Below are 15,622 nucleotides of genomic sequence, written 5' to 3' on the forward strand. Positions count from 1 at the left end.
CTCATACAGGTTCTCAGTTCAGGTTGCTTTCCTGAACAGTTCCTGTCAGCATTCTGTGAAGTACCTTTTGTGCAGTGCTAAATACCTAGTAAACTATAAATTGCCAAAAGAATATTGGACTGAAAGACATCATGATGTAAGCAGTTGATTTTGAGCTTACAGATAAATTAATGCGGTGTGTCAGTTCTTACACAAATCTGTCCTGGTCTGACTGGGGTGTGTGAGTACTCTACAAGTGCTTGGGAGGAAAATACATGAAATCTTCTCATTTGCCTTTAAGAAGGAGAGAAATATTATCTCTGAAATATCGTAGTTCTGACAATAAAAATTAGAGGCTTTTTGGACCTGTAAAAGAAGAGGGAACTGACATTTTCATCTAAGAAAGATAGATAGGTCTAAATGTGTGTGGGATCTGCTTATGAGACTTCTTTGTTGTACCAGGAACCTGCAAAAGAAGAAACTGCCACCAAGCCTACCCCAGCCAAAGTTAATAGAGCTAAACAGAGAAAAAGCTTCTCACGGAGTAGGACTCACATTGGACAGCAGCGCAGGCGGCACAGGACTGTCAGCATGTGTTCAGATATCCAGCCATCTTCTCCTGACGTGGAAGTAACTTCACAACATAATGAAACTGAGAATGCTGCACTGGTAGCTGAGCCTGAAGCTGAAACTGTTGTTACAGAAATGGTTACTGAAACAGAAGCTCCAGCACTTAGTAAATGCCCTACTAAGTATCCTAAAACAAAGAAGGTATGTGTCTTGAGGTATGGGGAGAAGAGAATGGACTTTAACAGAGTTTTAAAAAGTTAGACTGCTTCATCAGTATGCAACTGCTTTTTTTTTTTTTTTAAACATTGACTCATTTCTTTAAAAATCACCATTGTATAGCCAGTCACTGGTAATAGATTTAAGTTTGTAACATCCTCTGGTAGAAGTTCTTTTGGATTTTAAGAGACGTCCAAAATACATCTTTCAGAGCAATTTTGGAATAAAATGTTTCCTAAATGGGCTTTCTGAATGGATTGAAATACTACACATAATCAAAACATACTTAATTTAAATAAAAAAAAAGGGAAATAAGTTGCCTTTCCGTCCTTTGTTCATTGTATGGTTCAGATAGCAAACAGAATATCTCCAAGGAAATAATTAACTTCTAGTACTTTCCAAATGTCTGTTCTGAAGTGAATGGGTTTAAACACCCAAAATTTATGTGCGTGTTTGGAGAGAACATTCTTCTTTAGTGTTTTGTTTTTAAGGTTTTTTCCATTGGACTACATTGCAGAAAACTTCTAAGAAATGGCACAATATTTAAAGACACTTAAAAATCTTAAATCTGCAAGTGTGAATAAAGCAGTAAAACTTTCTGCTTTGAAATTCTACAGACTGCATTAAAAGGTGTTTGTAGCTTGATTTACAAGAAGTTCTGGAAATTTTATATAGTGGAGGGAAAGGGGAAGGAAGTCGTAGGTTGAAACTTCTTGTCAAATGAACAATAACAGTTTTAAGATGGTTTTATCTTAAACCCCCAAACACACCTTAGATTTTTTTTTTTCAAGAGGCACCTGAGTCATCCTGTAACACTGCTTATTGCATCCCTATTAAATTCTTATGAGAAGGAAGACTAGGATCTTCCTTTCTTCTGCATTGCATAGCAGGAAGGAACAAAGATGTCCCATGTCTGAACTTTACTGCACTTCTTTGTTGTTTCATAGTATTAAGGATGAATATCTGTGAAGTGTCTCATTACATTGCACTCAGTGTACTATAAGTGCAGAGAAAGTACTGCTTTAAAAATTAATTAAATAGGTTTGTAAAAGACAAGCAACTTAAATATATTATGATAATCTGTGTTAAAGCCTTACTATCACATTATTATTATTATTTAGTGTGCTATTTTTGCATGTCCTTAATTTTGAATCACTGTAAAATTTAGGAGGTTAGTTTATCTGTTAATAGAAACTCAAATCCACTGGCATGTTTTTTAAAAACACTGAACTACCTAAAGAAAACCCTTTTTTGACTAATGTGCCTCAGTCCATGTGTTATAATTTAATACAGCTACAGTTAAAGATTCATGTTCAAGGCACCTGCCTGAGATGTTGACTGAGGCACAGTCCTGACAGTACAGAAATCTGATGAGGAGTTTAAGTTTGTTATATTAATGTTACAATATTTCTCCTCAGCCTAGTTGCTCAGGCACAAGTTTAAAATTTGCTTTGGAATTTTATTACTAAATTGACATTCTTAAGTACAGTTGATAGGGGCACTTGTATAGTATGTTCGATGAGAATGAAATTCAGAAGAACTAAATGTAGTTTACAACAACAACAAGAACAAAAAAAAAAAAAGCCCCAAACTGGTATGTAAACAAATCTGTAGTGATTTCTTCTGCTATCCCCATTATTTCACTGAAACTGTCCTCATTCTCGCTGTGTATTTTTAAACTTGCAGCCTGGACACTAACTGTTTAATTTGTGTAATGGTTGACAAGATGAATAATTAGACTAAAAAATTTTTAAATGCCACTAATAAAAACCCTCATAAAACAGTAATTTCTTTTCTCTCTCTGTTTAGCACTTGGTCAGTGAATGGTTAAGTGAAAAGAGTGATAAAGCAGGGAAACCTACAGACAGTCTACCAGAAAGGCCTCTACGAATAACTACAGACCCTGAAGTTCTGGCTACTCAGCTGAATTCTTTACCTGGTCTCACTTACAGTCCACATGTTTATTCAACTCCAAAGCACTATATTCGTTTTACTTCACCATTCCTTTCAGAAAAAAGGAGGAAAAAAGAACCTGTGGAAAACATTACTGGCTCTTGTAAGAAGGTAATGCTTCCCTTCGCTATGGTTCCCCATCCCATATTAATTAAAAAGAAGTCTATTTGCTAACATAAATTTAGGCAGAAGAAAAGCTGATTGGCAAAAAATTTCAGTGGTGATACGCACTTTGAAATGTTCGTCATTAAACTTCTGAGTCACTAATGTGAACTTGTTGTCTTACAGCGTTGGTTGAAGCAGGCTCTGGAAGAAGAAAATTCAACAATGATTGATAGATTTAATTCACCATCACAAGAGAGATCTAGAAGTCCAGCCATCAATGGTGAACATAAAAGTCCTCTATTACTGAATGACAGCTGTTCCTTAACAGGTGTGAAACTTTTACTAGTACACTGCATAAGAGTTATATCAACGTAGCTGATTGTGGAGAACTGTGTTTTTTAAAGTGATGTTACTTTCTTTGAAAGAAATGCTTCATTGCATAGGGCTTGGGATTTTTCCCCCCTTTAATGTACGTTAGATAAGAAACCACCATATCTCATAGCATTTACAGTCAACAAAAGACTAATGTTTTTGACTGTTAATAGTAAGAGATCAGGTGTTAAATTACTTTCCATGCTGTTCTGTATATTTAGATTCCTTTAAAACTCATTAGGCCTGTGTAGCACACAGGGGAAAAGCTGTGTAATCTTGTAGGCATAATAGAAAATGGGAACGCACTAAAAACTAAACACACTTCCATAAGGATATGGAACCTGTCAGATGATTGCTGTTTACAGTCCTGAACTTACAATCTCCACTTTTTAGCTGAACAGTCTTAAAAATGCATAAAGTTGACTTTCCCTTTTCTGGAGACACAGACAGTTCTTCCCAGCATCTTAACACACAGATTTCAGTTACTGATATATCTGTAGGCTGTTAAAGAGTTTATTTTTCAGGAAGTCTGTAGGCTGTTAAAAGTTCATCTCTCAGGAAGCCTGCCCTTAAAAGATTTTTGTAACCATGCAGGTTTTTAGTGTGGAATTTGTAATTTCATTACATAAAGTGACAACTGTAAGTGATTGCTGTATCTAGATATCTTCCAACTTTTTTCTAATTTTAACACACAGATCTAACCACACCACTGAAAAAGCGAAGACTGTATCAGCTGTTGGAGTCTGCATTCTCAGAAACCTCCACACCTACTCCTTCTCCCTATGCCACACCAACCCATGCTGACATCACTGCCTCCGAGCCATCCTTGTTTGCTACTCCTCCTAGGGTAAAAACAGAAGATGAAGCTTGTAGAAATGGTTACAAACCCATATATTCACCAGTTACTCCTGTAACTCCATGTATACATGGAAATACCATGCACTTTGAGGTGAGATTTATGAAGAATTTTAATGTGTTCAGAGAATGTGTTTGGACATTCCAGTGTCAATCGGTATTTGTACTCCTCTTACAAAGGGGGGTTTTATATTTCTCCAAGGTAAAAAATAAATTGACTTGCAATTTCTTCTTCTTTATTCAGAATATTTCCTCACCTGACAGTTCCCCAGAAATAAAAAGGCGAGCTTACAGTCAAGAGGTAAGGAAACATGCACAAACCTGCAAAGGGGATCTTGATTTCACCTGTATGGCTGCACTGTTCTTAGTAAATGCTGTTCACCAGCCATTGCAGGTTTCTCACAATGTAAAGGGTAAATTCCCTATAGGTTATTTGCGTACTGCTTTTTATTTCCACTTTACCTGTTACATTCTCTATTTTAAACTGGTTTCTTTCTTTTTCCGTATCATTTAAAACTCCTCATGACTGTAATGGAAAGGAGTAACTACTGTAATTTCCAGACAGGAACAGAAAAAGAACACTTTGCTTTCCAGGCTGTAGTTAGATTCAGATTAACATTTCTCCTTGTTACCAGCATCTCTTAATTATTTTTGTTGATCCCAGTTATGCTCAGAGTAAGACAGCAGAGCACAAAGGTAGTAAATGGGCTTAGGTGGATTAATTGAGAACCATCAAGTGCTGTTGGAATGTGCCTGGGTACTCCCAGTGTGCAGAATGCATGTGTGTCCTGCTTTGTCTCAAAATTCAAAAGTGTCTTGGGAAAACTTTTTTCTCCTTCTTTGAAATAAGTGTTTTGACATTGAGGAGAATCTCCTTTATGTTGAGTTGAAGCAAGTGCTGTGTAGCTTCCTGGCCAGGGACTTGCTGCTGCTACCACTGCTCTCCTTCTGCCAGTCATAAAATAAAATCTGGCAAATAATGTTTATTTTTACTTTGATTAGTGTGCATTTTGTTAAAATGCTTTAACCTAATACATGGGAACAGTAGAAATAAGTGTCTGGCTGTAGAATTGTTTCTTAAAACAGATAAATTCGTGGTACTTTAAGGCTTTTAATCCCACTTAGAGGCACAGCTAATTGTCAGAGTAGTTGCAGTTTTGATGGAGTGTGAAAAAATAGTTGATATGTGTTTTCTTCACACAGGGTTATGACAGAGCATCGATTCTAGCACTGAATTCTTTCAGAAATTCCAGCCTGACAGAAATGGGCCTGCAAGAAATAAAGACTATTGGATATTCTAGTCCAAGGAATAGGACTGATGTCACACGGCAGTGCACTGGAGAAATGGAATCTGTGTCAGACCTCCAGCTGGGACTCGAAGTAATTGAGCAAAGTGCACTGCATAAAAACCTGGAAGCCCCCACACATGATAGGACTGATGCAAACAGCCAACTAGAAACTGCTCATTGTGGACGGGGCACAATTTATTCTTCCTGGGTAAAAAGTCCTGACAGGACAGGTGTAAATTTCTCAATGAATTCTAATTTGAGGGACTTGACCCCTTCACATCAGTTGGAGGTAGGAGGTGGATTCAGAATAAGCGAGTCCAAGTGCCCAATTCAAGATGATGGAAGAGGCATGTTCATGGAAGCATCTGTTTTTTGTACTTCAGAAGATGGAATTGCACCTGGCTTTGGAAGGACTGTCAATAACGACAATTTGATGGATGGAAATTGCACACCCCAGAATCCTCCACAAAAGAAAAAGGTTATAATTTTAAGAATCATTTGGTCTGCCTTTCGTCAACTGCTAATGATACTTCCATAACAGAGAGAGCCCTAATGTAGTAAAAACCAACTGGTGGCTCATCTTTACATACTACAGTGTAATAGACATTTTTGAGGGGAAATAATGAAGGGCAAAGAGTAAAGCTGCATACAGCCATCAGTAAAGTTATTTTTTCCAAGTAATAGATACAAATTAACTTCTATTTCATATGAGTCTTAAATTAATTGCTCAATAAATTGCTTTTCAGGTTTGAAAATGGTTGCTTATGCCATTTGGTGTTACACTGTTCTATTATACAGGATATATAGTAGCATCATAGAGATGATATATGTGAACATCTGTTATGAATTACTGCAAGAAATTGCACTAACAGATTTAGGATACTCTGACTTTAAGTCAGAACTGCACAGAAATACTTAGTTCCAAGGAATATTTTTCTTGACTTAATTTGGTTGTTGGTTTGGGTTTTTTTTATCAAATACTGTGTTTGAAAAATAAGTGCAATTCAAATTTGCTACTCTTCATGAAACAGTTCTTGTGGGTAAGTGGTGTGGTCATGGGCAACTCGAACCAGGATTGGAAGTTGCTTTGCATAGCTCTTAGATTGCATTGTAGTGTCAGGTGAGTCCCTTTGCAGGAAGGGCATCAGACATGTCTGATGATCTCCAGAGCAACAACCTGCCAGTTCTGTCTCATCAAAGACTGTAGTATTCTTTCTTGTTTGAAAGATGTGACTTATTTTCTTTATGGAAGTAGTGATGAGGGGGGTGGGGGCATTTTCTGTGTGTGTACATACATGCTCCATGGGGTTTTGGTTTTTTGGTCACATTACAGCCCCTTGTATGTGCCTTTTCCCTTGTGGGCAGGCAGCATCCTGCTGGGGAGCACTCAGGATTCTTCCTTCATCAGTTCTCCAGCAGAACTGGGTTTTTGTTTACTTTGCTTCAGGCTGAGACATAAACAGAGCGAGATTGGTAGGAACTGTGTTCTTACCTGGTCAGGGTCCTGAGAATTTTATAGATCTGTGTGTTTTACTGCAGCCCTGCTGTTTTGGCAAACGCCAAAAGAAAACATAAGCCAAAATTTCTGTAACTTCACATTCTTCTTTGTCTGAAGGCTAAATCAGTCTTAACAAATCCCAGCAGCACTTCATGCTTCAGTAATCCTCCTCCTTTCTCTTGATGACAAGGATTCTTCCAGACTGTCACTGATGAGGGCTGATGCTACACTAATCCCTGAATAAAAAAAAGGTGTGGCTGCCCCCTATCACCCCTGAATCCTGGGACTCCTGTCTAAAATTTTCAGTTTGAAGAAACAACCAGAGAAAATTGCATCTGTATCGCTGAAGGAATGGGCTTTAGGATTTCCAAAGACACACACACAGAAAAATTTGCAGGTTTTGACCATATAAAAGGAGGTGGTGGTGGTGGGCTAGATCTCACCAAAGGTGAAAGGTGAGAATTCAGGAATTTTGTAGGAAATAAATAGAAGCCTTTTTCCTAGGATCACATAAGACAGGAATATCCTAGGGCAGGTCTTTGGAGGAGGTTTTTTCATATTTCAGTGTTCCTGTGAACATTTGTTTTGCTCTTTTCTCTTACCATTGCACAAGTTTTTCCCTTTTCAGTACAGTCCTGTTTACAGTGGCCACACCACAAAGGCTTTGTCTGCTCTTAACATTTAAGCTTTCTTTAAATCAATATTCTTCAAAGGTCTCTGTCACATGGTGTGGAAATACAAAGTTATTTGAAAGCAAGATCAGTTCTTCACCTGAACTTTTTTATGAAAAATCAGGTACTTCTGTTTTTACCCTGACATGTGGTTGAGTCTCTAATGGATAGAGATCTGTTTGAAAGCAAACAAAGAAAAACCCTTAGGACTGCAAACAAAGCAGGCTGCCTTGCTTTTCTCTGTGTGTAAAAATGGATGACAGCTTTTATTGAGGACTAAACCAGTTAAACGTTAATTTTTTTTCATTATTACACATTAGTTTCTTGGTTTGGATGTTGTATGGTTCAGAGTAGGTTGTTGATAACTGGGAGAATTAATAGATATTAAATGTCATTTTCACCAAAGTAGTGTAATTTCTGAATAAAGTAGGTCTGAAGGTCAGTATTTCAGCTCTTTGCTTCAAATCCTGAAGATTCATAGTGAAAATGTTGGAACATTATTTTTCTCACTGATGACAACTTACTGTTTAAACTGATTTCTGTTCTGTGGAAGGTCTGTGTAGGGATTTTACATACATACATATAAAGTAGAAACCACTTTTCACATATCATTATTTTTGACAATAAACTTAGAATTAGCTTAAGAATATGTTCTTAATCAGTCTCTTTTAGCATGCAGTAAAGACAGAAATTCAAAATAAACTCTGGGGAAAGAATGAAAATTTAAGTTGCAAATTCTGTATGTTAAGAAAAATGTATGAAGAGCTTTGATACATGCAGCAGAGTGAAGCAGAAGGGTAGTGGGTTTTTCATACAAGGGAGTCAGGCTGAGAGCACGATGTGACCTCGAAATTTGCTTTACTGTATCAGTATACTCTTACTAATGCTGCAGTTCCAGGAGAAACTGTCCCTTGTAGCTACAACCACAGGGAAACTTTTTGCTGACTTGTGTCATCTGCTTCTTCCCTGAGGCAGAATACATACTTGTTCTCTTGGCAGAAGCTTTTTTATAACATCATCTTTACAGTTTTTAGTAGCTCAGTGCTCTGTAAATTCACTGCAGATGTGGTGAAATTTCTTCAGTTAATCTGTCCTCATTTTCTTTTAGAACCAATTAAATGGTCTTACTAAAATATTACATTTAATTGAAACTGAGAAATGAAAGAGGTAAAACTTCCCTTCTAATGTTTGTTTTCTGGGTTTTCTTGCTCCTTAGGTGTCCTTGTTAGAATACCGTAAGAGACAACGAGAAGCTCGAAAAAGTGGCTCAAAGACAGACAACTTTCCCCTGGTTACTGTATCTCCTCATGCTGCTGGTGGAGGAAATACAAGTAATAACAATGGTGCTAATGATGGGTATAACAACAGTGGTGAAAATGGGGAGCAAACTGATAACACTGCAAGCCTGCCTTTACCACTGCCAGCTACTGTTTATAATGCAGCTCCAGAGGACAATGGCAACAACTGTGCAATTAAGGAATCTTCCTCCAGTGAGAAGAATGAACCAGAAGTTCAGTGGTAAGCCACAAAACTGTAGGACTAAAATTCAGAAGAATTATGTACTTAAATCCAAGTCTTTCCTATTTGAAATTAGTTTCCATTAAGGGTGCAGTGGCAGATTACTGACTGGAAGTCCTTTCAGATTAGTGTTGTCGTCTCACCTCTTTCCTCAGAAATACAGAAGATACATCATAAAGATTAAAATATATTAAAAATTACCCATAAGACATTGGTTAAATTATTTTAATTCTGCTTTCCTTTTTTATTTTTTGAGAGCAAAAGAGGTATTAATTTGAGCATTTGTGTCCTTGTTTCCACTCCTTTGTCTGTGGACTGAAGAGAATGTTTTTCATGTTAAATCTCAGACCTTTCTAAAAGTGCTGTAGAGGAAGAGGGTGGAACAGGAGAATTATCTGTATTGATTAACAAAAGCTTCTGGAAGACCTTAGGAGGTCTGTGTTTCAGTCACGTGGCTGGAACATGTGTGGGATGTTTGCTGTAGCTCAGTTGCCAGGTGCAGGGCAGCAGCCCGGCCACCGGCTCCTGCTCAGGGAGGGAGTGTGTGATGACACTGACAGTGTTGTTCAGGATGGTTAAATGGTTCCCTTGTTTGCAGACCATGTGGTCAGTTGAATGCCATGCCAGGTACTCCTAACAACCAAAAATGCTGAGGAGAGATGGAGTATGGATGGAGGATGAGATAGAGTGACTTCAGTCTGTATAAAACACTGCACATATTTTTCACTGTGGTTTTGGTAGCCTTAAAGTAGATGGTCAGCTGTGGTGACAGTGTTTCCAAAATGTTAGTGCAAAATAAACCCTGCAGATGTTCTTCATGCTGTAGTGAAGGCCTAACTGTGTTGGGGATGAACATGGGCTGAGGAGTTGAACATCCTTCTGCTCACATGCTCCAGCTGTTCTAGAAGCTGTTCCAGAAGGATTTTGTAGAGCCAGTTGAAGGGAGAGAACGTTAATTAAGTGCAGTCTTAAGCATTCCACCGAAAAGTGGCTGTAAGTTCACTGTGCAGAAGATACTGCACTATATTGTAATCAAAGGATGTGGAAACAGGCTAAACAGGCTGAACTGCTAGGATTTTGCAGTGACCCTGCACAGCAGCACCAAAATTTATTTCAGTGCACCAGTATCATGGAATAATGCCGTATGTCCTTGCCATAAAGGAAAGCAGAGTTTTGTGGAGTGTTGTTATTTATGATGTTCTTGATCAGGTTGTGATTGAGAGATGTAATCCATTGTAAGAGAGAAGATCAGACTGTCATTGTATACCCACTGTCTGGCAAGTAAATGTAGAAGCTTAAACAGAGGTATATTTGTAGTAGTGCACTATTTACAATTCTGGATCCACTGTTAAAGAGAAGATTCTTAACAACAAACAAATAAGGTGATTGTTTCTAGTTTCCAGTTTTGGAAGAAGACAGTTTTCTACAAATGGACACTAGGAACTAGTACCTGTGACCTTTATTGGTTTACTTTTCAGTTGTTTAGAAAACAATCCCACAGATCTACAGGTATTCCCTGATTGAGAGGAATTACTAGTTCCTGTAATGTAATAGGGTTGCAGGAAATCAGTGTATTTGAAGTGGGAGAAAATACATACAAACCACTTAATAATGTTCCTTATGTACATCCAGTTATTTGGTTTTTACATGCAGCCAACATTGTAAACTCTCTGACTCTGTATTTGCATGTACATTGTCCTAAATTTGGTCCGTGGGAGTACATTTTAAATTTAAAATGTGCTTCTCTCTTGCAGGACTGCATCAACCTCTGTGGAACAAGTAAGAGAACGAAGTTATCAGAGAGCTTTACTTCTCAGTGATCATAGGAAAGACAAGGACAGTGGTGAGTTGATTTATCATGTTGATGGTGTATAAATCTAACCAGTTCCCCCATGGTAGTCTGTAATCATTCTAATACTGTGTTTGGGTCTGCTTCATCTGTAGGGGGAGAATCATCTTGTAGGCCATGCTCACCGTCTCATGTTCAGTCTCCATCTCATTCAAATCTCATTTCCCAGTTGCAGCTTAAGGTCCCTTCTTTGACTGAATTTATGGAAGGTCAGTAAGCAGATGACCTTGTGTGACACTTAAAATAGTCTCTCGTAACAACTTTAATAGCTCTTTTAAAGTCACATATAAAGAGCTTAGTGATCTCTGCAAAAGTTTTGATTTTCCCACTTTGATTTATCTCTGCTTTATTTCTATAGAGCCTGATTCTGAAAATCCAGAGCCAACTTCTGAATGTCCGTCCCCAGATTCTTCACAAAGGACTTGCAAGAGTCCGTCAAAAGCAAGCAAGGTAAAGCAACAGTGTTTGCACAATAAGCATAGGAATAGCCATATACATCTGTGATTTATCTTTAAAAATGTTAATCTTATTGTTTACTACTTAGGTTACATACATACACGTTCATCTATCTGTGCAGTAATTTTACACAGGTAAACACTTGTAAGAATATTTATCCATACACTCTGAAAAGTCGGTTTGTGTGCTGTTCCTTCAGTATCTGTACGTATTTATAGATGATCTTGCATTTAGACAGAGAAGAGATGGTGTCTGGATTCAGTACCAGTGCTGTTCTGAGGGGTGAGTGCTGAAGAACTGGCTCTCAGAACCAACAGCAGGGATGTGATTTACCCTTAACAGGAGGTTGCTCTTGTCATGGCAGGGTTTGGCACTGTTTTGTCAGTCAGGGCACTGATAATACAGAGGAGGATGTTGAGTAATAGCCTGTGCCATATTAAATGAAGTAATTCAGGTTGTAATGTTTAGTCTGCTTGCTTGCACTACCTCAGCTTTAAAAAGTTAAATCACGCTAAAAATGGCTTTATTTTTGTAAATGGTCTTCTCTGGAATTACTTCTTTCAGATTCAGAAATCCAAAAGTTTTGACATATAACAGATTCAGACTTTGACCTGATGGGTCATATTTCTGTTACAACTTTAAAATACCATTACTAGTCTTTGACTTTGAAGACTTATTGACACATACTTGCTAAAAATAATGTCTTTCTAAGCTTAATCTTTCTGTTGTTCATGTTTTTCTTACACCATATTTTCTTATCCTGCACCTTGACACTTTTTTTTTGCCATCGGGGAGGGTATTCTGAGATCTTCTTTTCTCTCTGCTGCATGCATAGTTGAATATTTTGAATGTCTAGCACTGACTTGACTTTCTTTTCATTCCAGCCCTCTTCACCGAATCCTGTAGTTTCAACGCAGTCACTTGGGAAAACACCCACAAAACCAGATTCGCACTGGGAAACTGCAGCTAATGCACCTGAGACCGAATGTGCGAACCATCCAAAACCTGAGCTGCAACAAAAACAGCTGACAAACAACGTCCAAGCACTTTCAAAGAATCATCCATCTCAATCACATCTGCGCAGTTCTGCTGAGCAACTCTCCCATTCACAGAAGTTGCCTTCCGCACCTTTGAAGCTGCATTGCCCCCCTTCGCCTCATGTAGAAAATCCTCCCAAGTCTTCTACCCCTCACGCGCCTGTGCAGCACGGTTATCTGTCACCAAAGCCTCACTCACAGCAGTTGGGATCTCCATACAGACCTCATCATCCACAGTCACCTCAAGTTGGAACACCCCAGAGGGAAACACACCGAACCTTCTATCCGGCAGCACCGACCCTTCAGCCCAGTAATCAGCCACAGGCGAGCGGGCCCCTGTTCACTCAGACAACATCAGGACAATCCTCAGCTTCTTACAGTCAGTTTAACCAACAAAATTTGAACAGCAATGCGCCACCTCCCCCACCCCCTCCACCCCCTTCTTCTACTTACTATCAAAGCCAGCAGCCCTCTGGAAACTTTCAGAGCTACAGCCAGCTGAAGGGCAGCATACCCCAACAGACTGTGTTTTCATCTGGACCAAATCAAGCACTTCCTGGCACTGCAGGTCAGCAAACAGTGCCGGGACACCACGTAGCTGCAGGGCATTTTCTGCCGTCTCAGAACCCCAGTATTCATCACCAGGCATCGGCATCCGCTGCTCCGCCGCCGCCTCCACCACCGCCTGCGCCAGGGCCTCACCTTGTCCAGCAGCCAAGTACTCATCAGCAGCACTCTGTAGCACATGTTGTCGGTCCGGTCCATGCCATGGCAGTGGCTCCGGGATCGCACATTCATTCTCAAGCTGCTGGTCACCATTTGCCACCACCTCCTCCACCACCAGGTCCTCTCCCCCACCACCAACCTCCCCATCCTTCAACGGGACACCAAGGTTTGCAAGCACAACACCAGCATGTTGTAAACTCAGCACCTCCCCCCCCTCCACCCCCTCCCTCCAACGTTATCGGTTCGGGCCACCACCCGGCGTCAGCACAAGGGTTACACCACCCCTCTCATCAAGGACCCCCCCATTTCCCTTCAAATGCTCACACAAGCGTGTCCTCCTATTCCTCGCAAGCCCCACATCACACGACGTTAGGACCTGGACCTCAACATCAGCCTGCTGGCACAGGACCTCATTGCCCACTCCCTGGTCAGGGTCCTCACATCCAACCTCAAGGACCAAACAGTATTGCAACACCTACTGCTTCCGGGTTCTGCCCTCACCCCGGCTCCGTGACCCTTCCCCACGGAGTGCAAGGGCAGCAGCAGGCCTCGCCGGTGCCGGGACAGATCCCCATCCACAGAGCACAGGTGCCGCCCACTTTTCAGAACAATTACCATGGGTCAGGGTGGCATTAAAACAGATCCCTTTAGTTATAAACATTTTTAAAATGTTCTGTAATATAAACTGTGTATATTTAATATGTACCTATTCAAGGTACTTTTTAAAGCTTGTACATGATACTTTGTATAAAAGCAAACACCAGTGCTCTTCCATTGTATCCTTTCCATTTTTTGCTTTTTAAAATTCCTGAAAATGTGCTGTTAAGCCAGTATTAGGTATTTCTTTTTATTTTGTAAGTGGACATTCCAGCTGTTTTTTCTGGCAGTAGGTTTGATGCTGCATAATGTTTAAAATTTTATTGTTGCAGTTAAATTCATTTAGTGAAAGTTTTCTATATTACTTTTATACATATGTAATTAAATAAGTACACAGGCTAAGTGATGGCACTAACAGGTTTTTTTTTCATTTTCTTCTGTCAACAGTTTTTTGTGTGCATAGAGATAGGAAACAATGCAATACAGATTTTTATAGTTTTGGTGTGGACATGGCTTTTTGTTTCATCAGTTATTTGCAGAAATTGTAATTTAATGTATAGACTGTTTCTAATGTCTGACGAGTGCTGTAAATACTGTATTTCTTTCGCTTGTAAAGTTGCTTAAAGCTTCTTTCATTTGATATAGTATTGTATATAATAAGTCTTTTGCAAAAAAAAAGTGTGATCTTTGTGAAAGTAGTACAGTATATGATCTTTAATTTTTTTTTTAATATACTGTCACATTGCAGCACTGGTTGGGCATTTTAATTCATGTTAATAAATCACAATTATGTCAGTTTTAACTACTTGTCCTGAAAGGGTGGTATGTCAGCAGGGAAGTGGCCTTAGGTCTGTGGAACACCCCCTCTGCTCCCTGCGAGGCTGTTCACTTCCCTGCAGTTTCCAGCTGTGGCTTTACTTCTGTAGCACAGACAGATGTGTTACAGGCTGGAGGAAGGAGGTTGAGGAAGAATCCCCCCAGGCACAGCAGGGTCTTGGGTCAGTTTACTGATGTTAATCAGGGGCAGTGATGTGGTACAGTGTTGTGTGCCAGAGGTGTTCTGACCTTGGTTACAGCCGTGGAGCCACCTGCAGCTGTAGTTCATTGTAGTTCCTCTTTCCCTTTTTGTAGCTCATCAGGCCCTGCTGTTGGTGCAGACTTTGAGGAGTTGAGTGATTGTGATGCTGCAAGGGGCACAGAATGTTACAAACTATGTAGCACTTCGGTTTTTTAAGGGCAGTGGTTTTTTCCTGCAGCAGAAGAGCAGCAGCTGCTGTAGTGCTTATGGGTGCAGTTATTCTGTAGTGGGTGTGTGACAGTGTCCTTCTATCTCAGCAGTAACTGCTCTCAATTCTGCTCACATAACAGGACGGTGCTCAATGGCTCCACCTCAGAACCAGAGAGGAGAACCAGTGTGGGAGGAAACCTGAAACGGGATAGGAGGGGAAGTGGCTGCTCCTACTCACTGAAAAAAGTGGTAATTCTTTTTAACCTGTAGACAAGACTGGGGCCACTTTTATTTCTAATTTGCCTCTAATTAATTTTATTAGTTAAAATCAGACACTTAGAAATGCTTTCCTGAACACCTGCTGGCTCTGCAGAACACACACTGTGGGGAGTGCGCTGTGTGTTGCACTAGCCTGATGTAGGACAAGATTAGGCCATCAACAGCAGAAAAACTGAACCCACTCTAGCTAGGAGTTGCTCATCACTGTTTTTGAAAAAAATCTGCATCAACCTCTTGAGCTCAGTATTCAGAACTGGTTGTCTGCCCCCGCTTCCACACCTCCATGAAGTGACAACATCATTTTGAGTGTAAAACACACACTGCAGGGCAAGGTCTTAAGTGCAGCACAAGGAGCTGCTGCACTGGGGTGCAGAGTGGGACAAGGCCACGCTGCCCCAAGTGCTTCTGCAGTGCCATGGCCAGG

The 15,622-nt window shown here is 39.9% G+C and overlaps 1 protein-coding gene across 9 annotated transcripts in view; it reads left to right on the forward strand.

The window, feature by feature from the left end:
- The window catches only part of KMT2E (lysine methyltransferase 2E (inactive)), a 62,819-nt gene that overhangs the window by 43,631 nt on the left and 3,566 nt on the right, over positions 1-15,622 (forward strand). For 5 of the 9 annotated variants that reach the window (XM_051805027.1, XM_051805026.1, XM_051805030.1 and 2 more), the window contains 12 exons: positions 442-750; positions 2,575-2,829; positions 3,007-3,151; positions 3,891-4,144; positions 4,295-4,351; positions 5,254-5,817; positions 8,725-9,026; positions 10,781-10,869; positions 10,971-11,084; positions 11,234-11,325; positions 12,216-13,682; positions 15,060-15,168. In XM_051805027.1, the coding sequence (XP_051660987.1) occupies positions 442-750; positions 2,575-2,829; positions 3,007-3,151; positions 3,891-4,144; positions 4,295-4,351; positions 5,254-5,817; positions 8,725-9,026; positions 10,781-10,869; positions 10,971-11,084; positions 11,234-11,325; positions 12,216-13,682; positions 15,060-15,131 (3,720 nt within the window). In that variant the 3' untranslated portion in view covers positions 15,132-15,168. Of the gene's footprint in view, positions 1-441; positions 751-2,574; positions 2,830-3,006; positions 3,152-3,890; positions 4,145-4,294; positions 4,352-5,253; positions 5,818-8,724; positions 9,027-10,780; positions 10,870-10,970; positions 11,085-11,233; positions 11,326-12,215; positions 14,390-15,059; positions 15,169-15,622 lie in introns of those variants that run through there. The other 4 variants (XM_051805029.1, XM_051805033.1, XM_051805032.1 and 1 more) reach the window with 4 other exon arrangements.

The sequence above is a fragment of the Manacus candei genome, unplaced genomic scaffold (assembly GCF_025592945.1).
Source record: "Manacus candei isolate 608988 ecotype Guabito, Panama unplaced genomic scaffold, ASM2559294v1 h1tg000063l, whole genome shotgun sequence".
NCBI lineage: Eukaryota > Metazoa > Chordata > Aves > Passeriformes > Pipridae > Manacus > Manacus candei.